Source organism: Neolamprologus multifasciatus, chromosome 10 (genome assembly GCF_963576455.1).
Source record: "Neolamprologus multifasciatus chromosome 10, fNeoMul1.2, whole genome shotgun sequence".
Lineage (NCBI taxonomy): Eukaryota > Metazoa > Chordata > Actinopteri > Cichliformes > Cichlidae > Neolamprologus > Neolamprologus multifasciatus.
Genome location: NC_140448.1, coordinates 30,741,590 through 30,768,006, shown reverse-complemented (window position 1 = coordinate 30,768,006; position 26,417 = coordinate 30,741,590). Strand labels below are relative to the sequence as shown.

The 26,417-nt window shown below is 42.1% G+C and overlaps 1 protein-coding gene and 1 long non-coding RNA gene across 9 annotated transcripts in view; both read right to left on the bottom strand.

Annotated features, from left to right (window-relative positions):
• sgcd (sarcoglycan, delta (dystrophin-associated glycoprotein)) overlaps positions 1 to 26,417 on the bottom strand; it is a 598,968-nt gene that overhangs the window by 192,786 nt on the left and 379,765 nt on the right. For all 8 annotated transcript variants that reach the window (XM_085173729.1, XM_085173730.1, XM_085173727.1 and 5 more), the window contains one exon: positions 3,777 to 3,962. In XM_085173729.1, coding sequence (XP_085029855.1) covers positions 3,777 to 3,962 — 186 coding nt within the window. The remainder of the gene's footprint in view (positions 1 to 3,776; positions 3,963 to 26,417) is intronic.
• LOC146510488 (uncharacterized) overlaps positions 5,211 to 26,417 on the bottom strand; it is a 28,880-nt gene continuing 7,673 nt past the window's right edge. The window contains exon 2 of the long non-coding RNA XR_014876304.1: positions 5,211 to 26,393. This is a non-coding gene — a long non-coding RNA (uncharacterized LOC146510488). The remainder of the gene's footprint in view (positions 26,394 to 26,417) is intronic.

Sequence of the window (26,417 nt, the reverse complement as noted above, 5' to 3'; positions counted from 1 at the left end):
TTTGGTCTCTCCAACGTAGAGGTCCTCTACAGGATCATCAGGGGGTCCTTTTGTCCCTCTGTGGGGGGACACTCCCACTAGGGTTATATCTGGGACTCTCCACCATTTGACCTTAGAACTGAAGAAGCTTCTCGGATGAGAGGTGAAACGTCTTCAAGTAACTTAAAGAAGTCCAGACGCTTTTCTTTGCAAGCTCCTTTGACTGAAGTCCAGTTCGTTTTGCACCTCAGTGAGAATGTGAGCGCCGTTATCTCAACACTGTTCGCTGCTGTAGGTGTTAGTGATCACGGCGATCATGTAAGCTCTTTATGTTTCGTGTTTTTGGTACAAAAACTAGTGAGTGAGGATTTCCAGGGTTTGTGAGCACTGAAACAAACAAACCAGTGTAAACATGAGTATTCAATCACGCATTAAACGAAAAGATTCAGGAGCCGATACATTACTCCATAATTAATGAGCGGTGCATTTCCAGTGATTCTTAGTGGATTTCAGGATTGTAGATAATGACGAGAACAAACTGATCTATATTGATGAATCATAAATGATTTATAAATATCATGAATCATGTGATAACGAGTACACTGACCGCTTTATCATGAATGGTCCCTGATTAAGTCAGGACCTGCCGACAAGCAGCACAAAGTAGTTAAAGATTAGAAAATATCACCGAGTAGTGAAAGACGCCTCATACAGCCCAGGCGGGGAGCACTCCCACATTAATTCATCAGCATAAAATAATTACTTGCTCTTTCTGTGCTCTCTCAAGTTAAGTGGTGCATCAAACTGAGAGGCTACTGAGTACTGAATCATCGCTGTCTATAAGTTAACCCCAACAACACACCAGGCACGACTGCATCGCCTCACATCTGAAGCTGGAGCTGATCTTCGCTCCGTATTCCACCAAACGCTCCGAAGCGCATTTCCCAAGCGTCCCAGAGTCGCGCTCTGCTCTGTGCCGCTTAAAGCAGCGTCCGGTCTGTTTTACACAGAAGCCACTTCAAGCTCTGCAGAGCCGGAGGGCAGGAAGTCAGACAGAGAAACGCAAAGAGAATCCGGTCGAGCTCCAGAATGAAAGACCCCACGCTGACTAAACGGCCCGCTGCTGAAATGCTCCCGGTGCGATTTGAACTGTGCGAAGAGCGACACGAAAAGAAAACCCTGCATCAAACACGGGCCAGATCTCAGCTCGCTCTTTGATTAGAACAGTCAGCTGTTCTCATTTCTCTAAGCTCACATTATGCTCGTTAACACACAGGGGAAATCCCCCATCGGTGAAGCGGATAAATGCCGGACCGGCAATGAAGCCAAAAATAGATCTGAAGCGTTAATCGATAAAAGAGGTTAGACGGGATCTGCTGTGCACGGCTGCTGGTTACACTGGTAACACTGGTGCCAGACACCCTCACTACATTTAAAACTTTCCTTTTTAATAAAGTATATCGTTAAGGCAGGATCAGGTAACCCTGAATCCTCCCGTTTTCACGCTGCAGTAGGTCCGGGCTGCTGTGGGCTTCCCATCATGCACTATTTATACACCACTCTGCAATGGTTATTAACCCTTTAAGACCTACCATAGAACCAAGTCCGCCAGAGCTTATATTATATTTTTACATGCTGTGGAGCCATTTTTGGGAGCATTTCAAGTTGATATACATCAATACAACCATTACAGCCTAAATTTTAATAATATGTTTGCATTAAGTGCATAGTAATTACATAAATTGCAAAAAAGTGCAATAAACTACAAAAAAATTGAAAATCGTTTTTGTTTTTTTAACATATTTCTAGTTAGAGAAATTTAAGAGGCTTATCCCTCAAAACTGTAAATACTAAAAAGTTGCACAAAATAGTTTCCCACCACAGGAAATTTATTTTGAGTGTCTTCATAGTTTTATTTTTGAAATACACCAATTTTTATATACTGCAGGAAAAACGAAAATAAATATTATAGTGCAAATTTGCAAAAAAAAGCAGCATATGCATCAAAATAAACTATTTCCAGCAGTGCAATATGAGTCCTAAACATCCCAGAAACGACACAGAAAGTCATAAAGTCAAACATAAATTTTATAAACACCAGTATAGGCTCATAAGGGCCTGATGGTAAAAAACTACATTTCTGCAAAATGACGTCACTTCCGGTTTCAGGCAGGTAATGGGACATGCGATAGTTCACGCTGACGTCTTATCCAACATAGGAAGTGTTACAAACAAGTGTGTTTCTGGAATATTATGTTTTTGTTGCTGCAAGCGCTTTTTATGCAGTTTTTGAAAAGCTATATGTGGAAGGAAACTGTGACCGAGGACAAGCTGATGGCATAAGATGTAAGTACAACTCGTCCTGGTTTCATATGCAAAAAAAATTATTGCGCTAGCTCACGTGGTTGCAGAGCTACCGGGATTTAAAAATAGTTATGCAAAACAGAGCGTGCCTGCTCTGACCGGTTTTAAAGGGTTAATAATCTCTGTCTCTCTTGCAGAGTGTGTCCTTGTCCTGTCGTCCTCTGCTCACCCCTAACTGCACGTGGCACATGGCCCCGCCCCTCCCTGGTCGTGCAGGAGGTTTCTTCCTGTTAAAAGGGAGTTTTCTTTCCCACTGTCACCTGGTGCTTGCTCACAGGGGGTTGTGTGATTGTTAGGCTCTTTACCTCACAATATAAAATGCACTGAGGAGACTTTTTACTATGTAAGCAAAACTGAATTGAATCTAAATGAACTGGTAGTTTTTGCCAGGCTGGGATACGAACAGGCCTGTGGTTCAGATAACATTAGCAGTTCAGATCTGTTGTTAAAGACTTGGATATGTAGCAGACAATGACACTAAATGTCTGCAACAGAGTGAAAGCTCATCTGCGTTAAATATATAAAAATATTGCTTAGCAAATGGGATCTGTGGAAAGTGCTGTATGAAAACAATCCGGCAGTGCCTGCTTAGCACAGAAAATAGAGCAATCTTGATGCAAATTAGTCTGCTGTGCGATTCTGCGGTAAAGTTATTTATATGTGAAAAAGCGGAGCTCCAAGCGTTTGTTTTGTTTGATGTAGTGGTAGCATGGAGGAGCTCCGGGAGGAGGAGGAGGAGGGCGACAGCTTTACAGTTCAGGTTTTATCCTTTAGATCAGGTTCAGTTAGACAAAACGCAGTCTGTGTGGTGAGAACAAATTGTTTTGTGATTGTTTTTTTTTACAAGATGGAGACAAGTTGCAAAGGAGGAGCAGAAGAAAAAAGGAGCGCAGCTGAAAATGGAGTCGTATAAAGACAGTTTCTGAAATTAGCTGTAATTTCAAAACAAGTCCGAGACGCCCGACGTTTCTCTCATCGCTCAAACCACCTGCAGAGGCAGTCGATCTGAGCATCTCACCAACAAAGAGTGCAATCAACTGCATGAACATTTAAAAAGCTATCACATCTGAAGCTTATGAACTTGATGTGTTAGAAATAAATAATAAATAAAAGCACGGCATCGGAGTGAAGCACAGGTTTGAATGTCGCTCAGTTACAGAGATGAACCTCAAAGGCTCAGTATCTAATGATTCTGATTGGGCCATCATTAGCTTTCATGTAACATAAAGGTTGATTTGAGCTTTACATCATAACTTACAAAACTCCTTTTATCGCTACACCACAACCTTCCACGCCATTCAGGTCGCTGCGGTACGCGCTGACCCGACAGGTACTTTTATTTCTCAGGAGGTTCACGTCAGGTTATGTAGAAGGTGGTGGTGTAGGGTTAAGATGGTGAAGATGGATGTGAGGAAACGCCAGCAGTAACTTACTATGGTGAAGTTCATGACTTTGAGGATCCAGATAGTTAGTGCCAAGTTGATCAGGATCAGGATCATCAGCAGCAGGACGAAGAAGTAAAGGCAGCGTTTCCTCCAGCCGTATATTCCCACTTTGTACACTTGTGGTTTCTCTGAACTCTGGACATTGTTCCTATGAGTGCACTGTTCTTGGGTCATCTGAGAGGAGACAGAGAACAAGAAAGAAAGGATTAAAGCCGAGGGCAGCGCGCCGACCTTAGGGTTGCTTACCGCTAACAAGAGTGTTTCTCTGGGGTTTGCTGAAAGCCCGGTTCGCACTGACAACATTGTTTATTTGGATAGCTTTTATAAGGCAAATAAGTGTCATGATGCTGTGTTTTTGTCCCCTGTGGGCTGCCGTTTCATCGGAAGAGATGATTACAGGGCATCTGCGTAGTTAAAGCTGCATTAAAGCTGCAGTAGTCACAGATCTGTGAAAGGCAAATAAAACCAAACAGCACAAAACCAACTACATAAAACATCACGAGTACAACACGGGCAATCCACTTCCCTCTCAGTTTTAGGCCCCACTCCTCAAATAAGCACCGTGTACTTAGTCAGTGGGTAAATGTGCTTCACAAACTGCAAAAAAATAGTCATTTCTGACATTTGGCTTCACACAGGATTCTTCCAGAGGCCTAAAGTATAAAGCAGGACTTGACTGGATAACTGCAGGTTTAATCTGGGATTTTGACTTCAGTAACTCAAATAACCAGGATGAAGGTGAGCAGAAGAGCGTCTTTGCAGAAACAACATTTTTAGCCTTGAAGCAGACGAGCTACAGCAGCAGAACACCATCCCTGTCAGCTGAAACTGAGGGTGCAGTTCGTACAAGCTCACCAACATCAGATAAAGGATGTTTGCACCAGGTTAACACGTCACGTCACAAATCAAACATCATCTCAAACTGGTTTCTTGAACATGAGTTCACTGTACCCAAATGTACCTCACCGAATGCCACCAAGCTTTATGGAAGTTTTCGAAGCAAGAAGTAACCAACAGGGTTTTAATAGTTTTGCAATTTTCATTAGTTTTTATTTTTATTTAGTTTTGACTTCAGATTTTCAATTTTATATCAGTTTTAATTAGTTTTTACCAATTGTTTGCTAGTTTAGTTTTTATTTTTTTGAAAATCCTTAGTTCCAGTTTAGTTTTGATTAGTTTCAGTTATAGTTTTAGTCGTGTTTGCAATAATTAAGTGTAACAAAATCCCAGTTTCATCATATCAGTCATTCTGCTCATCCTTGGGTATGTTGCTATTCCAGCTACCATACTGCACCCTGGACAGGTCGCCTGTCTGTTGCAGGGCTAACACGCAGAGACAGACAACTCACATTCCCACCTATGGGTTCTTTAAATAAATAAATAAAGGCAGATGAACAACCATTGATACCAGGCAACTATAAAATGTATATCTTGGCCCCAAAGAGACTATTAACTCTCGCAGCACCGGGTGTTCGTAATTTTGGTTCAAGTGAATTGATAAACTTTTTGAAGGTAATTGACTCACACAGTTGTGTAGATATCCCCGTCCTGTTGTCTCGGGATGCATCATGCTGCCTTGCCTGGGGTTAGCTTCTGTTTTAGGTAAGCTAGGTTAGCCTTCTTGTGTGAGCTTTTCAAGTGCACTTTAAGGTTTGTGGGGTTTTTTTCCCTTTAGAAATGTCCCTCATGATTTGTCTCTTTCCACTACAAGACACTTGCTTTATCCAAAACACAGTCATATTCAAAGTAATCCCAAATTGGACTCTGGCTCCCGACTTTTCCTGACATGATTCTGCGCGTGGACGGAGCAGCGACACAGACGACTCGACTAACGTGCTGCCACCTGCTGGCATAATGAGACACAGCAAGAAAAAAATCTGGAAACTAAACTTCATTTTCACCCTTGACTCTTGTATGACACGCACACATCAATGAAAACTAAACACACTTTTGCTATAAATTCAGTTAATTTGAGTTAGTTTTGTGAACACTCATTACAGTTTTAGTTAGTTTTCCTTTTTTTGTTTTTGTTTTTGTTTTTATTTCCGTTAACGAAAATGTTTTTTCACTTCTAGTTTTCATTATTTTGTTAGTTTTCGTTAACGATAATAACCTTGTTCAGCACCACTGGCATCAAAAACATGTTTCGCTCGCACTGATGCAACATCTTCCAAACAGTAACGGTAAATATTTCAGCATTCATCAGGCAAAAGAGCAACGTTTCTATTCATCACAGTCCAATCATCGTTTGTCTTTGAGCTCTTATTGGGTCTTCACCGTCTCCTGAGAAAACTGTCTGCCTGTTTAGCTGCTAAATGTTCCACTGGTGCTGGTGTGGAACAGCAATAACAGCATCAATTTACTCTAATCTGGCCTTTATGTATTCAGCCATTATTGTAGCCCCTGGGGGCTGCAGGATGGAGCTGACTATGATTGCTTGGATGCAGCTCTGCAGAGCCACGGAGGAAAATGACTTTAAGATAAGAGATTGGACACAACTGAACATTACTACAAATAACATGCCGTAAACATTCCTCTCACATACTCCTATCCAATAGCTCTCATTTGAGTCACTGACTGGCCACTCACTCCTTGGCACAATGAAAGAGAGTTTAGTTAGCAATCACATTGATTGATTACCCCATAAGTGGTCTATAACTCCATTATAACCCCTTGCCCCATTGATGTGCCGATAGCAGCGATTAATGATGATTCTAATTGTCTGCCTTTGATGATGAGGAGGCATTGTTCACTTCTAGCGCCATAATAATGGCCTAATAACTCTGTGGAAAAATACAATTTACTGTCGGTCGCGCTTTGGAGTGCGTGCCTCACACCACCCAAGCCAATTGTTTTTGACAACCACACACATTACCCGCTAACTGAAACAAATGGCACAAGACAGGGCCCCGGTGAGAGAGCGCTGAAAGCTAGAGGAGACTCCAAAACAGCAGTCAGCAAAAACGGGGAAATCTCATTGTGTATGGTCCGATTTTCATTTCTGTGCGAGGGGAGATGCAGAGAGCTGAAGAGGTGCAGCTTAGCAACGTCCAGGCTGATAGATAAGCTTGAAATAAGCAGCGAGAATAAACAAAAGCCAAGCGAGGCACAAAGCTATCCAAACGGAGATTGTTCTAAAATAGCATTTAAAGCGGACACACACACACATTCATGTATTTTTTTAGTTATTTTTGTAGTTTTTCTGGCCACCTTCCTTAATCTCACCCGTGAAGCTGTCATCGTCTTGTCTGCTTATTTTGATTATCAATAAGCACCAGAGACGTTTGAATTTCTGAAGAACTGAGGATACAAATGCTTCCACTGGATGAACTGGAACTCTGCCCATTTCTGCGTGAAATATCAGGGGCCGTTACACGAACACGACACCGACCCTGAGGTCTTTTGGCAGCTGGGATCAAAACCCCAAGGCCGTGTGTGATGTACGGGCCGAGGGACCTCTATAGCTCTTCCTGTACAGAGTCCACTCAAAGCCATCCACCACAGTGAGACGGCACATCACGGAGGGAAGAGATTAGCCTGAAGGTGAATGTCAGTTTAGTCTATTTAGGTTTTCACGCTCATCTGTAGCCTCAAGTCGTGAATACTGACCAAAAAAAACACATGGGCTGCAGATACAAGCAGCAGAAATGAGCTTCAGGCCACCGGCTGTTGAATCCTGGACATCGGTGACCAAAGATAAGAATCCATTTTATTTATTTATTTATGTAATTACATTACTGCAGTGTGGTAATTACAAGTTATCTGTATAGACAAAATTACAGGTTGATTATCTGAGGCTGACCTCGCAGTTTACCACGAGTGCCCGAATCTTTGGTTCAAAACATAAAACACGAACACAACGAGCAACAGCTGCATGAGCCAAACGTGGCCAAGGCTGTTTGATCAGCTCTCTGGCAATATCCTCGCAGAGCCTGGGAGAGGGAATTAATGATGCTCCTCATCCTGCACAACACTTGCTTTTCTGTTTCCATCTGCAAGAAGCCCTTCCAAATATGGCTGCGAGTCGTGGCAGACAAACTGCTGTCCTGTCCAGTCACCCGTTTCAACAGAGTCCAGTTCAAATGACATTTGTTTACAAAAAGAATCCCGATTATGAAAACACACACACACACACACACTCCTCGTGCCTATGGTACGACAACTTTTCTCCGTGCCCCTGGTACACTGCGCAGAAACACCTTGCCCCCCACACACACACACTCCTCGTGCCTATGGTACGACAACTTTTCTCCATGCCCCTGGTACACTGCGTAGAAGCACTTTGCCTGACACACACAGACACACACACTATTTTCTCTAGATTAGTTTTCTGATTCTTTTCTTTCTTCTCAGGTGTGACAGGTACAGATAACTGACCCTTAAACTTCAAGACGAAACACAATTTGTCAGCAACATTTGTTAAGCTGAGAAAATTAAAGAAGTGCGCAGAGCTAAAGTCTTCAGAAAGAAAGTTGGAAACGAGTAGTGAATAAACTCTGAGATGAAACAGAGTTGAAGTGAATAAAAACAATTTCTAATTCCCCCAAATCCTCGGGCCACACCGCTCAACTTTCAATTTCATTCAGAAATAAAGCTAATATCTTCCAAAAGTGCGGTTTATTCAGACAGATTTGATGTGGTTTTGTGCAACTCTCACAAAATCTGCTTTGCAGAAACAAAACAAACTGAACTGAAAAAGTCCTTGAAGAGAAAAACCCCACAAACACACACAGAACGCTTCAGGAGTTGCCAAGCTTCTCCAGGTGTTGTGGAGACGACAGCCTCGGCAGCTTGGCAGGAAAGCAAGTCTCCTAGTGACACCAGCATCAAGTCAGATGGAGAAGTGTGTGTGTGCGTTCCCATCCATTCGTGTGTAAATGTGTCACATTTCAGAAAAAACCTGATCTGAACGCTTCTGTACTGAATGTGTTTCCAGTCAGGGTGGTGAAGGGTGAAGCGACATCTGCAGCAAACAGGAACAACTACAGAAACAATGCCCCTCACTGGGAGCCCACCTCCCACCTGTCTGCAACACGCTGACGGATAATTACTGAATTTGTTTCCCACACCTCTGTGGACCAGTGTCTTTGTGCTGTTTGACTCAACTCTAAAACATGCATTCATCTTTTTAATAATGTGCTACACACCTCTTATATAAGACAAAGAAGAATGTTTACAGCCTGCAGTGATAACGGCCTACTGGTGTCGCCGAACGTGCACGCTCGACCGCACCAGCTTAACCGGAAATAATTTCCCTTTAGTGAATATTTCCACTGAAATAGTCACTAAAGGGAATCATGGGCGATTCATGGACCGGTACCGGTCCGAGGCCCGGGGGTTGGGGACCGCTGACTTAAATTATACAGACACAATTGCTGTAAATATTTCTTGATTACATTATATACTTTTATTCGACACCAATGATTAAAGAGTGACTTAAATGGGATATTAAGTTAATTTATATCATAACATGTTTTACTACATAATACCATACTGTCCCGTACCATATTATAAACTATTTGTCGAGGAGTGAAGAGAGTATCGACCAACATAGACACTGTTGTTGACCTTAAAGTGAAAGTGTATTTTAATGACAGCAGGAAAAGAATACAAACAAAAGCAGAAAGTGACAAAACTTAAACTGGGAGCTACTACAAAAATAAGTATAAAAAACCAAAGACCTGAGACGTGGAACACATGAAAACCAGCGACGAGGATCATGGATCCTGCAGGAGATACACAGCTGATCCGACAACAAACAGAGGAAGACAGAGGGCTTAAATACAGAGATAACGAGGGAATGAGACACAGGAGGAGAGCACAGCTGGGAGTAATCACACACAACGAGACCGGGCGAAGCAAACTGAAAACAGTAACACGGCACACGAGACTGTCAAAGTAAAACAGGAAACACGAGACAGGCAAGAGACGCGGGCTCGACACTGAAACAATGAGAGGCACAGACATGAAAACAAAGCGTTACACGAGGAAGCACAGAGGCAGAAACCAAGAGACTAGACCATGACACTAGGAAATAATGAACTATTCTTCAACTTATTGTATGCAAAGATACATTTCTTAGTCTCCGTATCTTTGCCTAAAATTGGAAGCATGTTTTTTAGAAGTAGTAAAGTGAGAGAATGGATCAGCCTGAGCAGCTCAATACCGTTTACGGTGCATCGAATAGCGCCATGTTGTTGAAGTGAATGGTGTTTCTTTTCTTTTGATTTGGCATCTGTGCCATGATGATTTGGGCTTACAGCAGCACTGATACGGGACTCTTTTCAGATCACATTTAGATCTAATTATGAGACCTAACCCGAACCTCATCCTGTGGTTTCTTTCCACCATCACTAATGAAGTTACTGCAAAAGTTGAGTCAATCGAACAAACAATTTATTACAGAAACTGGACTCCTGGCTGTTCCCCTGGCAGACAAACCCCCACCACCACCCTTCCAACCTCTAAATGCAGACGTTTCCACTCCTTAAAAACAGGCTGTTACTTCTTGGTATCCAGTTATTGGCTGTCAAGTACCGACGCCGAGGGGAACCTTACTGTTTATATCTCAGAACACGGCGGCTCGACAGACAGATGGCAACATTATTCAAAAATCCAAACGCAATAACAAATTGCTAATGGTTTTCAAAGTTTTAGGAAAGTGCACATTGCGTTAGAGAGTTCTTATTCCTTTACATCTACAGTATTACGCTGTGGATCTACTCGCCTCACAAAGTATATCACAAATCAAATAAATGCACTGCAGTGATGAAATATAACGGCTCTCTCCTCTGTGCTTTCTACACAATTTCCATCCATGCACAAAGAGTTCTGATAGCTTTCCAATAACCTCTTAGGCTAGTGGCTGACTGAGAAACGAATATGGGGCTGGGTTCAAGCAAAAATAATGGCCAATCTCATCAGAGCAGAGGTGTGTGTGTGTGTGCATGTTAAGAAAGTGGAGCTGAAGAGCTAGGGAGGAAGAAAATAAGTGGCAAATTGGAGGCAAATCAAAATCATTGGCCTTTGAGTCTTTTTCCCTTCACGGCTGCTTTCCAGTGGTGCCACTTGTTCAGCCAACTATTCATTCAGAGACCCTGAAGAAAACCCAATTGTGGAAAAACAAAGTCTGTCCCTGATTAGAGAGAGAAATGAGGTTTTACTAAATGTTATTGGTCATTCCTGCTGCCAAATAGTCGGGCAGCTCCACATTAGGACTTTTATAGACAACATGTGGATCGGTACCAGGGCCCGATGGCTGCTGCCAGTGGATTGGCTATTATTGGGGCTTGCATGCCTCCAAATGTTTGAATACATGGAATGGCTGACAGCCAGAGGGAGTTTATTGGCCATTTCAATGTGTGAGTAAACAAGCAAGTGGAAATACATTGTAATCAGCTGAATGCAAAGCAAACACTTCCCAGACTGTTGGTCATTTAAGGGAACCTATTGTGCTTTTCCCTGTTTTCTGTTGTGTTAATGTTACTGTTGCAATGACGGATGCTCATAATGAACACAGCTCAATTATGAGATGAGTGTTGTAGAATTTCTGCTTTTATTTTTGGCTCTGTGTGGTTTCACAGAGTGAAGACATCCTGAGCAGAGTAGCATCGATTCCCAGTATGATTCAAATAAGGATTATTTTGAACTGTGAATCATGCAAAGCCGCTCTGGTAGAAAAACAAACAAAAAGCCTGGAAATGACTGGAAAAGGTCCGCTTTAACCTCCAGACAGACGAAGCTCAAGCGTTTTCTTTAGTTGGAGCAGCACAGCCTCGGTTTTTCAGCTCCTTTTGTAAAACTCAACAAAACCATCGAAGATCAGCAGTGATGCAGTGAAAGTCAGTGGAGGCAAAGAGCAGAAGAAATGTGATGAAACTCTGATGAAAGCTGCCTCCCATCTAAACATGCTTTCGTTCAGGAAGTATTTAGATATGAGGCATTCCAATAAAATATGTATTCACAAACAAAATAAACTAACAATGTTTGCTATCGACACTATTTAGGTAATTGAATACTGCATCATCCAACTATCACTGCAGGAACCTGGCTACCATGCGTTGGGGGTGCAGGGAGCAAGCCGGGGACGAATAACAATGAATGTTTAAATACAGAGTGAGTGAAAAAAATAAGTGGGTATTTTTGGACTTGGCTCTGTCTCCTTCTGGACACCTGGAATGTCTGTGTTAGAAGGCTGGAGGTGTGGTGGTGACTCTAGTGTTTCACACATTAGGTTTGGGAACAGATGATGTTTCTGATTCACAAAAACAATCCTGCATGTTTGAAACTGGCAGGCTGGGAGTGACAGCCCCGTCTCACTCACGCTCTAACACGGTATGTCATCTATGAGCATGGAAATGAAGAAAGGCGGCTTCTCTTTATGGGTTTAAGGGTCTGTGCGTCACAGTCTGTTGGTATTGTTGGACTAATGGTCTCTTGGACCACTAATGGTCTCTTGGACCACTAATGGTCTCTTGGACCATTAGCTGACCAATCATGTTATCGTGATATCACAAGCTGTAAATGACCTTTAAATTTGGTAAATATTTTTACGTTTTTTTGAAAGGTACTTCGGTTTTATTTTGAAATCCATGCTTTTATTTTGAAACAGGAAACTGGCGCATAAACGTTAAAGGGCTGTTAGTAACGTTTCTTTTAGGATATGGTAAATAGTGTGCCTTAAAGTGAAAAATATGTACGTTTCCTTTGCCAATTAGTACCTGGCTGACAGTGGCACAAGGTTTGTTAATGTTTCCTTTAACGGAATAAGTTACGTGCAATCAAAATGTCGTTTAATAGAGTTTATGTTGTTAACCTTGACCTTTATGTGTAGTTGTAAGTTAGTGAGGTGATATAATGAATTGAGTGATGTAAATTTGATGTATATGCTATATGTGAGCAGGAGAAATTAGTTTCCTTTGATGTTATGGTATTAATATTGCTGGTTTTGTTTTGCTCCTAGCTCTTACGGTGTCTTCACTGAATGTTTCAATAAAAACTTTTCCAATAAAGCATCAGTATAAGAGACCATCATTCAGCCAGGGATGCTACACAAGCTATGGAATAATTTTAATCCTAAACGCTTTCTACACAAATTTTTAATAAAATCAACATCGCTTGTTGTTTTACTTTGAAGAAGACCCCGTGTCTCCTGAGAGAATCTATTTACTCAGTCCAGTTTAAGTTTACACCAACGTGAACTTTGTTGCTGTTTTTGCTACACTGGCCACACGTTTTCACTTCACACATGGACGTGTGTGTTCAGGCTAGTTTGCAGTTGTCTCTCTGAATGTGCGGGCTCTGCACACCCTTTCCACTACAGCTTCATGATTGTTTTTTGATTTGTGTAATTAGATTAGTCATGTTTGTTTGAAGGCAAAAGGCAGAAGATGTAATATGTTGGCGAGATAAACGGACCAGAAGCACCTTTTATGTTTCTGTTCAGTGTCAGTAGGTTAAATGGTTGTGCAGTTATTGCACATGGTAAATAAAGGGGTTTTTGACCCGTATTCTTAAGTGCTCCAGCAGTTCAGCCTTTTGTCCCACTTTGTTGCCCCTCATTAACACTAAGGCCATGCGCTCAGTGCTGCACCACACTGCGCCGTCTCACTGGCCCATTACAGATGAAACAATACTTACAAATAACAGTAAATAGTGAAATGAAAGGTGTGACCTGCCCACGATCAGACACAGCTGCTTTTTATCGATTAAACAATAAATATAAAAAGAAGAAGAAAGCAACCAATTTTACTAGTTTATTCTGCCATATAGGCGTGAAGCCAGGCCCAGAGCCAGGCCTGACTGCAGGGCATAATGAATACTTAAACAGCTGAGTAACTTCCTTTTCTTTTATAATTGGATACAACTATAAAGAAGGTTTATTCTTCACCTCTTTGTTATTTCAGTGGCTTTAGCAGGCCTGTCGACAGCATTGTTGAGCACGTGATTAGGATAATTTGGCAAAACTGTTCCCCTCTATCCCAGGAGGAAGAATCGTATCGGTTATGCACGGTATCTCAACACACTATTATTTTTTTAAAGAAAAAATGTGAATACCAAAATCTGTGCTAGCAAGCAAGAGGTGAGAGAGGCGTCCTTTTCACTTTAAAACCCAGTTTGATCATAATAAATAGTGGTGAGCATGTGAGCTCAGATCTATGATCCTGCATTGACATCTTATTAGTAGCTCTTTAGCTAAGCTAAGCAGCCAGCGAGGAACATGTGGAGATGCATTTGTGTGCAGTCCTCCAAAAAGCCAGCGTAGCTCAAAGATGATGCTAAAGGTTTAGAATGAATGTTGAAGTCGGCAGGTTTCATTGTTTCCAACAATTGTTGCTCTTTAATGTCACGGGCGAAGGTAAAGGACCAACAACACGAACGGTAACAGGTTATTTTACATAACCAGACTCTGAACCTGGTGACATTAGCACTAAGAGCATCTACACACAGTTCTCCAAAGCTCTACATACCACCTATGCACTACCAACACAGCACCAATCACGGACTTTATCTGGCCTGATAGTTCCTGCGGCCCTGTTACCATGGTGAATGAACTCATGTATCAAGGTTACATTTGAGATTATACAGTATCTCTTTTTAAAGAATAAAAAATATAAACCAGATTATGTCTGCTAGTGCTCTCTCTAGAAAACATATCCAGGTTTTTTGATGGGAATTTTCATGCAAATGAAGACCTGTTTAAATAAATGTCCCTAACTCCAGCAGTAATAGTTTTATGCTCTTTGGTATGATTTCATAAGTGCACTTTCTCTGTCTGTGGAATATTGAAGCTCCATTTTCATAGTAAAATATCTGAGAATTATATTTCTTTATTCCTAACAAGGAGAGATGTCGAGAAAGTTTCACATTCTGCTTCATCTCATAGACAGAAATCAAAACAGACATTAAAAAAAATGTCTGTTTCATTTTAATTTCATTTGTTCGGCTTTTGCTGTATTTACTTTTAATAAACAGAGAAAATTAAAAGACAAACTGTGAAATAATTCTTACTTTTTTTCCAAATACTCCAACATGAATGTAGTTTAGAAAGAAAAGAAGTTGCCATATATTTTGACATTAACCTCCAATACTCCGCGCCCAACGAGTGATGTCGCAGTAGTTCCATCAGCTAACTGCTAACAAGCATGGATGGAAGAACTGCATAAACTGTACGGGTGCAGTGTAGAGACAGAGAAAACACTAGAAGTTCACCCACCAAAACCGAAACTTCATCAGATGAATGCTAGCATAAAGCTAGCACATAGCTAGCATAGCATAAAGCTAGCAATGCTAGCATAAAGCTAGCAATGCTAGCATAAAGCTAGCATTAGCATTTTTTTTTTTAAAATTTTGACTGCAAATTTTGATTTAGATTTAGTCACTGTCTTTTGACTAAAACATTTAATTAAGGCATAGCAATTCTTGAACTTTTACTATACCTAATCTAAAGTTAAGACAGAATAAAATATGACTTTTTTTTATGTTTTTACCAGTGAGCTTTGTGGCACATGGTTTAATAAACATCTTGTTTCCTTACATTCAATATGAAATGTGTCCATTTGTCTGCTCTTCACTTCCTCTAAAATGTTTTCATGAGAAACAGGAAGCACTGAAGCTAGCTAGTTGTACCATTTCCCTATATGGGAAATGGTACAACTAGCTAGCTTTTTGTTAGCATGCCGTCTGTGCAGATGTTAGCAAAGAGCCAATATCGTGTTTCTGTCCTAAACTAATTTTGACATTATTGCATGCTCTTGTCTTTTCATGCAATATAAATAAAGGTAATGTTCACTTCACTGCGTCATCATTTTCATCCTCCGTGCACATGAACAGTAGATTTAATAATACGAGTGACGCCAGAGAAAATTCTTATATCTTTAGCAACATCTCCCTTTTAGGAAGCATCTGAGTGACTACAGGCCAACACATTCGAATGTGATCATCTGTACCTCTTATTTTGTGCATATACAGGCTTCTGTGCTGAGACGTGTGTAAAAAGTAAGCAGCAGAACATCTAACACATGCAGGTGCTACTGTCTGCATGCCACAAGCACAGAAACATCAGTGTTTGCTAATTTTAGCTGAAAACGTGCCCTCAGACACGCGAGCCATACAGAGCAGAACCTCATCATAGATCTACCTTTATGAACAGATAGGCCCGTGAGCCCCGAGGCCATACTTCACAAGTATAATTACAGTAACTTAATCTTTAATGTCACCAAAGCTAACAGGTTCTCTGCTAGCATGAATTTATTATCTGTTAAAACGTTTAATCACAGACTGGATTTAACGCGGAGAGGAGCAGAGAGGACGTCATCACATTAAAGCAGAGCAAAATAAAACCTGAAGATGTGGCTTTCGGCAAGAGACACGCAAGTATTAGCGGAGGTAAATGAGAATCAGAAAGAAGTGGGAGTGACGCTGCCAAGCTCCGAGTCTGGATCAGCACCCCCTGTAGTGATTTAGATGTTTTGGACTTTAACCAGACAGAGCTGAACACCCTCCAAAGTGTGCTCAGACAGGCAGTGATGGGTAAGAGAAACAGGGAGGGGTGGGGAGAGAGTAGGGCGGTGGGGGTAAATGAGGGGAAGAAACAGGAAGAGCTGAGATGATGGCAGAATTTAGAGAGGCAGCAGACTGGGAGGTAAAGATGAAGAAGCATTTTCTTGGCAGCATAAAGAGGCTCCTGGGATCAACTTTTCCTGCTTTTACCATCACCAAAAATAACATGAGGCCCTAAATCCCTGCATTTAACCCCCGTGTGTCTCTGTTGGTAGTGAAGGAGGCTGTTTCTTTCCTTTCTACCACTGTAGGGATTTTTATTTTTACTATTATTCTTACCCGTAAATAAATCGTATTTCTCTAGGCTGCTAATGTTACCCCTAATCCCTTGCACACTCGTTGCACATAGTGTAAACTTTCATGCTTCACGGGTGCTGAGTTTTTCCTGTTTAGATAAAATCAAAATTGCAGGTTTACTGAGATCTCTCAGATTTGGTAGACCCTCCCACTGCAAGTCAAACTCTTTGCATTTATTGTGCTGCTTTTGTGCAGCATTTAGAAATGTTATTCTTTAACTAATCTCTCTAAGAATTAATCCAAGTGGCGTCAAACAAAGCACAGACATCAAACTCAGTCCCACGGCATTTGCACGCTGCGTTTCACAGCAACATATGGCTGCTCTGCACGCCACATATTGCTGCATGATCACTGTTGCATGAACCCTTCACCAGTGAAACATGGCAACCCTTCAACGTGGAGATGGACTTGTTGTTTTTTTTTGGAGGACTACACTTTCAGAGAAGCTGATTATTTTCGTGGTTACAAGACTGTTTTCTCCCTCGGCATAAAAGGCTGACGGGGTATCGTCAGTACTCCACGGGGAGGCGTGGGTGGCGTGGGCGACCGACTTTGGGAACACAATATCTCGTGAATGATCAAATTGAAACCACAAACGCATCTATTAAAAATCAACAGTGAATTTAAGTCTCAGAGGTCAAGTCTTAAACACGACAACTCAAGAATGATGAGACCTAAGAATTTCAAATTGATACCACAGATGCATCTCAGTGACCTCAACCTCGTGATGAAGGTCAGAGGTCAGGTTTTCTGAAAATCTCATGGATTTTCACATTTGTAGCTCACATCTAAGGAGAAGCTGAGGGGTAGCACTCGCGCCCACCAGTGTTTCTTTAGCGTAGGAGCTGAAGCTCGGCTGTTCACGTTTAGGGGCTCGTAATGAATAAACTTAAATAAATTAATCGGCCCACCTCTGGTTTTTCAGATCACACAGAAACTGTTTAGGATTCAAGGAATTGTGATATAATCAGAGTTAACGGGAGCAAACAGATCCCCAGCAAGGCGTAATAACATTTATTACTGTTACTGAAGGTCCGCGGCTCCGAACCGTAGTAAAGGGACCTCTGGCTAATACGGTGGGTTCTGTGTCGGCTCGTAGCCAAAAACTAGCTTTACTTTGTTGTCTGGGTCACTTTGCTAGCAGAGACAGAGAGAGGCGTTGAAAGGCTGCTCCAACAGAACTTATTGTTTTTGGAGGAAAACACGAACACGGTGTACAGTCGAGTCTTAATAGCTTACTTACAACTGGGCTCGTCAGGCTCTCTTCTTGGCTGCAGTGGTTATTATTATATTTACATGCTTCCAGCTCCCGTTTCTGCTCGATGACAGCTCGTACTTTTCCTTTTTCTCCCTCCCTCGCTCACAGACACATAACGTGTATGGCAGTCCATTCTCCCTGCAGCACGGACTACACTGCCCATGATGCTACATTCTTTAGAGCTATACCTGTAGCATTCTGCCTATTAGCTTAGCACAACAACAACAGGCGCTCTCTCACCCAGGAAACATGCAGAGAGAGCGTCACCCTGTAACCATGGCAACATGAACAACAGAACGTAGCTGTCAAACAAAACCCAAACAGTCCTGACCCGCCACAATATGAAACAGGGAAGTACCGCCGTGTAATCCATTTATTTCAACAAAGTAACTGTATTCTAAATACCACCTTTTTAAACGGTAACTGTAACGGAATACAGTTACTCATATTTTGTATTTTAAATACGTAACGGCGGTACATGTATTCCGTTACTCCCCAACACTGGCAAGGCGACACTGTCGTCACATTAACGTGCCGTAATGAACTGAATCCACTCGTCACATTACTAGTTACTAATCGACTTGTCACCTGCGTTGCGTAAATTCGTCAGATCTCTGTTGGAGAATGAAAGAATTATCTGTTGTGAGGAAGAAAATGAGGAAAAGGAGGAGAAAGAAAGGCTTTAGCTTGGTGTGAGAGGAAGCAGTGGAGAGTCCTCTTAGATGAGACCCAGCGCGGTGACAGGTCAGCACTGTGCTCCTCGCCGGTGTCCCAGGAGCGAGACGCTGATGCTAAATTGCGTCTTTTTTCCCTGCTCGCTCACTCGCTCTCTTCTCCCCCCACCCCACTTTTTATTTGCTCACTCCTTACCAGCTACTGGCAGTGAGAGGCTAACATCTTAATCATAATTGTGTCATGAACCATAAACACTCATACGCTCGGCCGTGGAAGCAGCCTTGGGGGAAGTATCGGTGTTGAATAATAACAACAATAACTTTAGTCGCAGAGCACTTCTGCTGAACTTTTCACAGCTTATTTGTGTTTACATATAACGGCCGACGCTGACGGCTGGAGGGGAATAACAATGCAGATTTATATTTACAGCGAATCCACGGATTTTGTGTTAGCACGTCGTTTTAGTCTCACATCGTGTTAGTACTTGTTTTAATGACATCGCGGCCTATAAAAGCATCACTCAGTGCAGGATGCTGGTCTTGATGGAGAAACTAGTACATGGATGTTAGCGTAGCTTCTTCTGAGGGGTTTAAGACGTCTAAAAGCTGCTTCGAGCTGCAGCACGTGACAGGAGGCAGAGTTAAAGTCAGAGTGGGTTTTCCTCTCTGTGAAGCAATGAGCTGTGCTTCAGTTACAGGAGGGCCCAAGAAAAGCTCATGAAGTCAACTTCATCTTTAGATAGTTTGTAGTTTTATTGGATCTTGTATTTCTTTCTGTATCGCTGCTTGGTTTGGTAACATGACTCAGAAGAACAAGGATCGACTGGGAGTTTTGGGAAAAACTGCCAGCAAAATCTCCGGGCGTTGGCAAGACGGACTTTTGGACATTTCTAACAAACAGGTGCTGTGAGGCTCAATCTATTAGTTAATTGTTTTAAGCATCCACTTCACAGCGAGTTCGACTTGTTGCTCTCTGGTCGTCGTTTTAGAGTACCTGTGAGGAAGACCAAACAACTCCACGTTTCTTTTATCCCTGCTGCACCCGCCTCCTTAATAGTAACTAACTGTTTTGTCACTTTTTATTATTGCTTTGTTTACTCTTATTGTTGCCCTTGCTGCTACACTAATTTCCCCTTGCGGGACAATAAATTATTGAATTGGATTGAGTAAAATAACGCTAACATCCAAAGCAGCCTTGCAAAGCCCAGACACCAGATTCACGATTGTTTCGTCAAACCGCCCGACAACAAATTGGCATTTAACAGATTTGCGATGAGCTGTGATTCTAAAACGTCCACGAGGATGTTATTTAAACACAGTGAAGAGAAGGAAATGTCAGCGACTTCCACAAAAAGTGTCCTTCTGGTGACCGACGGGCCGCACATTCAGCACGTCAGGCCTGGTCTCTTCATCAGAGTTCATCACCTCTCTCTGAAAGCATTTCCAACATGGATGGAAACATTGTTGAGTTTACATTTTCCTGGTGCAGATGTATCGAGCACAGGCTATTTCAGGACCATCAGCAGGTTCAGACTCTGATGCCTGTTTTTGCTGCTTTGCTGATGTGAACAGTCCAACTGAATGCACAGTTATTGATATGCATTTCATTCATTTTCGTCTTGTTTGCCATTTTTCATGTCCAACAATGTGTAGTCTGCAGAAACAAAACTTACAGCCATTGTCAACATTTTTTCCACATTTGCACATTTTTCACTTAAATTCTGTGTTTAATAACAAATATCTATTTCTTCTAGTAATTTCCAAGTATTTTACGTGTTTCGGCTCTTTAATCAGCATCAGTGTGGCGCAACAAGTCGACTTAACTGCTATTCTGAAGCTGCAGACGAGTGAAACTTCTGTTCTGTGCTGCAAAGTACTGCTGGCACAAAGACAGGGGATCCTCTCCAGTAGAAATCGTAGCTGGTGTAGTGCCTCAGTCTCTGTTCGCTGGTATTATACAGGAACTGACTGCGATCCAGAAAATATCAGACACCTCCTACTGGCTTAGCTGTGCATCCGTTAGCAGCATCTTCCTGCCTATCCGATGAGTCCTTGTGGGATTTTTCCGAGAGGGCTTGTGAATTTTCCGAGAATCAACCAGATGGCACACGACTCCTCTTTCCAAAACCACGGTAAATAAATATTAATCTCACAGCCAAAAGCAGCTTCCTGGAAATGCATTCTTGGAAGCGTGACTGGTGTTTGCTGTGGGCTTCCACATGCCTTTCGAGATCAGCAGGGGTTTACCAAATAAAAACAGTTCTCGCAGCTCTAAATCGGGCTTTGGCATCGACGACGATCCGTCAGTAAAGAACATATTTGCTAAAGATGGCATTACCACAATGAATATTTCAGTGTGAGCAGGGCAAAAAAGAAACACTGCGTTTTCATCACTGATCCAGTTTTGACAGAATCACTTTCTAATTCTTCACCTCTTACTTTTTTTCGGCCATGTTGACGTGACACCGTCACACGATTCATGCAGAGTTGTCGTCTGCACATCCGCGACCCAAAGGTGCTCTGTTAGTGATGGTGGAGCTCAACTCATCTTCATTTCCAGCAAACCAGCTGAAGATGATGTGAGCGTTGTGGCATGCGTGCCATCAGGAGATGGGTACGCTGATGTTCAGCTGGTCCTCAGAAGCCCAAACTGTGCTTTTGTCTAATTTGGTGTGGATTATATCCAAAACTGTAACTAAAACTGGAAGCAGGCATAAACAGAACGTACATCTTTTGTTATGGTTGTTTTGGTTTAATGTCAAAGTGGCTGCACTGACAGACGCTCCAGCAAACAGCTGTTGGTAACAGCTGTTTGCTGGGCTCCCAGTATCTGAACTAGACTGTGTTTGGTGCCTTCTGGAGCATTTTTACTGGCCGCGCTCCAGTGTTGGTAAATGAAGTTCAAGTAAAATTAGACAGCAAAAAGAGCAGGCTGTGCCTTAACCTCCTAAGACCCGAACTTTTCCACAGCAGCATTTTTAATTTCTCTTTGATATTTGGGCTGATTGGGGCCCGATGAATGTAAAAACAAAGAATTACCAGATTTTTTTTTACCTTATTTTTGTTTTTAAGAAAAATAAGAGCCACATATGAGCATATTCGTTTAAAATTTTGATAGAAGTAGCAGTATAATGTCCTCGTAAGTGGATATCAGGCCCTTGTAGAGCAAAATTGAGTATTTTGGTCTAAATAACCCAAAATGTGACGTCCACATATGTGGACGCCAGGGCCTAGGAGGTTAAAGCAAAGTGGTTCGCTGTATGAAACAACTGATATAGTGAATGTACTTAAGAGCAGGAAAATATTACTGATCCAGAGTGATGATCGGGATCTGACATCGCTCTGAGGTCGCTGTTCAAATTAATATTTGTTCACCTTTGGCGATGAGGTGCATGACTCAGGAAACTCATTAACAAGTGAAATGATCTTTTGTAGTCTTCAAATGTCATCGAATGAAGTGGCAGCTAACCACGGTCTCCATGGAAACCGCACATTATCTGGAAATATCGTAACAAATGTGAAAATTTCCCGCGAGTGTAACTGATAAAGGTTATCTTATCTTATTAAGTGATCGAGTGAAAAGCGTCATCTGTTATCACGCATGTGCAGAATTACAGAAATAGTTTTAGAAACTGTTGTTTTAGCAACGCGATACAACAACGTCCTGCTGTTTGCATTTACAGCACTTTTTATTTTCTTCCCAGGAGCCACACACATACATCTGCTGCTATCAAAGCTTGAACATACAATTAGTGAAATAACCATTGCAAATCTTATAAATCGTGAACTGTTTGCTGTTTTTATTCTCAAAGGCGGTGGTGCAGCAGTGGCTCTCAGAGTGACCCCTCACCGGGGCCACTGGATCCTTCCCTTCTTTCTCCTTCTCAGTCCCCTTGTATTCTTGATGCGTCACTTCTGACCTCTTCAGGTTCACCTTGTCCTTTGAATCCATCACTTTTATCCCCATCCCAATCTCCCTGCACCATGGGAGAGCCAGAGCCTGTGGACTATGAGATCTTGTGTCCCTCTCCATCAGCATCGCTTCCTTCATTTCCACTGCTGCATCTCTGGGCAGGGGCGGGAGCTCTGTGGCCATCTGGGATATCCAAAATCTCACGCTGATGCTGATCGTCTTGTCTTTCACACACAAACACTTCCTGCAGCTCTAAGTTGAGGCCCTCGACGCTCCGTCGCATCCGCGGAGCAAGTCTGTTCAGCGGCATAAGCGTCATCGTCTGAGTGACTCCCGCTGCATGAGGGGGTGAGCGCTTGTGCCCACCAGCACTTCGTCTTCCCCGGGTTATAAGTGACCTCGAGCAGTTGTTCTCCAGACGTCCTGAAGGTCTTTCAAAGTCTTTGGACGTTAGCCCCATCACAAATGGTCTCAGTGCAAGGTTAGCTGTGAAGAAGCCATTTTTAAAGGATGGGAAACAGAGAGAAAAGGCTGAGGTTGGGACTGAAAACCAGGAATAAAAACTGAACGACGTCGATATGCATGAAGCCGTCATTAAACCACAGTGGACACTCTGTCATGACGCAAATACATTTGAGCTGTTTTCAAATTCTGTGACTTTTCCAGGTTTTTCCATGACCAGACAAACCCTGGTTATAAATAACTGAATATAACTTTATGTCCAGTATCGATTAGAGAATAAAATCCACTGCAGTGCTTCTAAGCTGCCGTCTGTTTTCCAGCCTGACATGTTTCCATTCATTAACAAGTTTGAGGAAAAACTTACAACGTATCAGCTTTCACTGTGTCTCTTGCATGAAAGCACATTTCACTTATTTTTCAAGAGCGCTCTCTGTGAAGAGCACTTTTACCCAAAGTGCTTTAGAGTGATGTGAGGTTTTTAGCACAAATGGGACCAAATAATGAACCTCCTGACCCTTCAGTGCAGCTCGGCGAGGCGTAGAGACGGCCGATTCACCAGGTAACCCGACAGAGTATCCACAGGAAACCCACGCAGACCCGGGGAGAGCTCCACACAGAAAGGACCCGGACTCACCACATCACATTAAAAAGTTTAAGAGGACAACGTAAAGATGCATGCAGTAATTAAAACACTGAAACTTTTTATGAACTTTACATGGTTTCAATGTCTTAATTACGGTCTACTTGTACCGCTTCATTAAACTTTAATCATTATTAGTTATGAAGTTAATTCAAACTCTTTTCGTTTATACAACCTCACGGACAGCCTGTTTTTATGTCACCCACACTCGACAGGTTTGTCTGCTGTTCTTTAATTAGAACATAAACAGAGTCGCTCTGTGACATGACCTCGTTTGTTTTGCAAAACTTAACTGGAGACAGTTTGAAATGATGTCGCTGCACTGACCTGTCTGCGCTCTCACAGCAGCACCCACCTCACTGCTTTGTTTATTTAATATCAAAACAAGCGCACCTTAGCAATAAATATGATGTAAAAATCTTATATGGCTCAGCACGGCTTTCACTTTAGTTTCCTACAGTGGAGAGTGCTGATAGGGGAGCGTCACTTTGAGCCATGTCATGTTGAGGATAGAATCATAAATCATATTAACACAATATAATTCATCCTAAATCGACACGATTGAGTTAAATTCAAGTTAATCTAAAATAATGTTGCTAATTAGCTAAAAGTGCAACTAATCTGCTTAAAAACTTTTAGTGTTTAGGTTTACAGCGCTGGACAAAGAAGGGTAAATATTAGGGATGCAACGATACCAATTTTTTCAAACCGATACGATACGATACTTGGATCTGAGTACTTGCTGATACAGAGTACAAAAAACGATACTTCTACCACACACACACACAAATACAATGAATTGGAAGACAGGTTTTATTTTATTCTCTGCCGATAAAAAATAAAATCTTAATAAAAATGACCACAAAAAAATTTCAAGTAAAAAATAAGCACTTCTGTTAAATTATTGCAGAGTCTCCACATTGTAATTTTACAAAATATCACTGAACTATTGGCACTGTCTCGAGCTTTCAGAATAATAAATAAACACTTCTGTTTGGAATAAAAGAAATACAAATTAGGTTTGAGAATAAAATAAACTTTTAAATTATTGCAGAGTGTCCATATTGTAAACAAACAAACAAAATAATTATTATTAAATAAATAATAAATAAAATAATAATTGGCCCCCTAGTGGCCAATCTAAAAAACTACAACAGAAATGACAAGCCACCCTCTGATTAATGAAATAAGTTGGTATCGGTTCATGGTATCGGTTAACTTTTACGAGTATGAGTACACACACATTTTATAGTATCGGCCCCGATACCCGATACCAGTATTGGTATCGGTGCATCCCTAGTAAATATCAAAAGCTCGTACAGTGGAGAGGGATCACAGAGGGATCCTCAGAGCTAAAACGGACAACGGTCAGATGCTGGAGTTGCTCTTCAGAGATTTTACCGAATCCTAAAGTTTTGGTTTGTTTTCCACGGCTGAATGAAACCAGGGGGAGGGTTATGTGACCTTTGACAAAGGCAGGGTAAGTGAGTGCGAGGGTTTGTCTGCCGAGTTTGAAGATCTTGACCGCGGCTGAGTGGACGAGGATTTATTCAGTCTATTAACGAGCACAGACTGGCTGTCGAGTTGAACTAAACCCTGCGTGCATGTGCTCCACATCCTCTCCAAAGCCGCCTCTGGGGTGACTGTGGCTGTTTTTCCTCCAACACTGTTGTTATTTTTGAAATATATTTGTTAGTTTTTATATGCACGGTTAAAAATGAAAACCAAGAAGTTAAACTGTCAGGATTAAGAAGCTGTTTTTGAGCATCATCAACACACGAGCAGCATCCAGCTGGTGTGTTTTGTAGTAGCAGAAGAAACTCAGCATGGAGAGAACGTGCAAACATCCCACTCGACTCAGTCGGTTCATGAAATGACAGAACATCTATTGATTTTTAGTTCTTCACATCTTGAAGAAGATTTTGCATAAAATAACGCTGATCGCATCTCGTGAACATCTGCTTTGCCAGCTGATTGCACGGCTCGGTACACCGGCCTGATGAGGAAAAGCTGGACTGTGGCGTCCAGGCTGTCGGTCTGGTGACTCAAACTGCTAAAGAGACATGCAAGCTGTGTCCCAAAACGTCGGCTGCATCCTCCGGAGGCCGCATTTGAAGGCCGATTACGTCACAGCCAGGCGACTCCTTCAAATGCGGCCGACAAATGCGTCCTTCATTTCCCCAAATTTGAAGGATGGGTTGGGTGTGTCCTTCGTGGCCCACCATATCCCAGAATTCATAGCGCGGCCCAGCCAAATTTCAACTGCCAACAATGGCGGCTGCTACTAAGTTTTAAAATTACTCTTACTAATCTTTCTGGGTCATAAAATAAACTTTTAACATGTTTTCAGGCGAGAAAGTAGCGGTGTAAATTACAAATATCTGCTTAGTTTATCAAGATATCGCATATTTGCAAAAGTGCGCCGACGTTTTCGGAGACGTCTGTTACCCACCAGCTCAATAGCTAGCCGGGAGTCACTCGAGCCGGCAAGAGCAGCGGACTCCCGGCTTCATAATTTTCAGACCCCTGCTGTCTTTCGCTACTCAGGTTAAACGTGAGATCAAAGTTATTAGATTATTAGATTAAATAAAACTTTATTAATCCATCAGGTGGGTTCCTCCGGGATTTTCACACAGCTGAATTAAGGTCAATGGTCGACAATTTACGCCAGTGTCCTGTTATATTTTAGATAGCAAGGAGCAGACGGCCGAGTTTATTAAACGCCACCGACACAGCGGTGACGCAAATCTGAAGGCTAGACCGTCCCATTTCACAGCCTCGCACTTCCGGCCTTCTCGGTCTTAGAAGGATCCGGCCCACATAG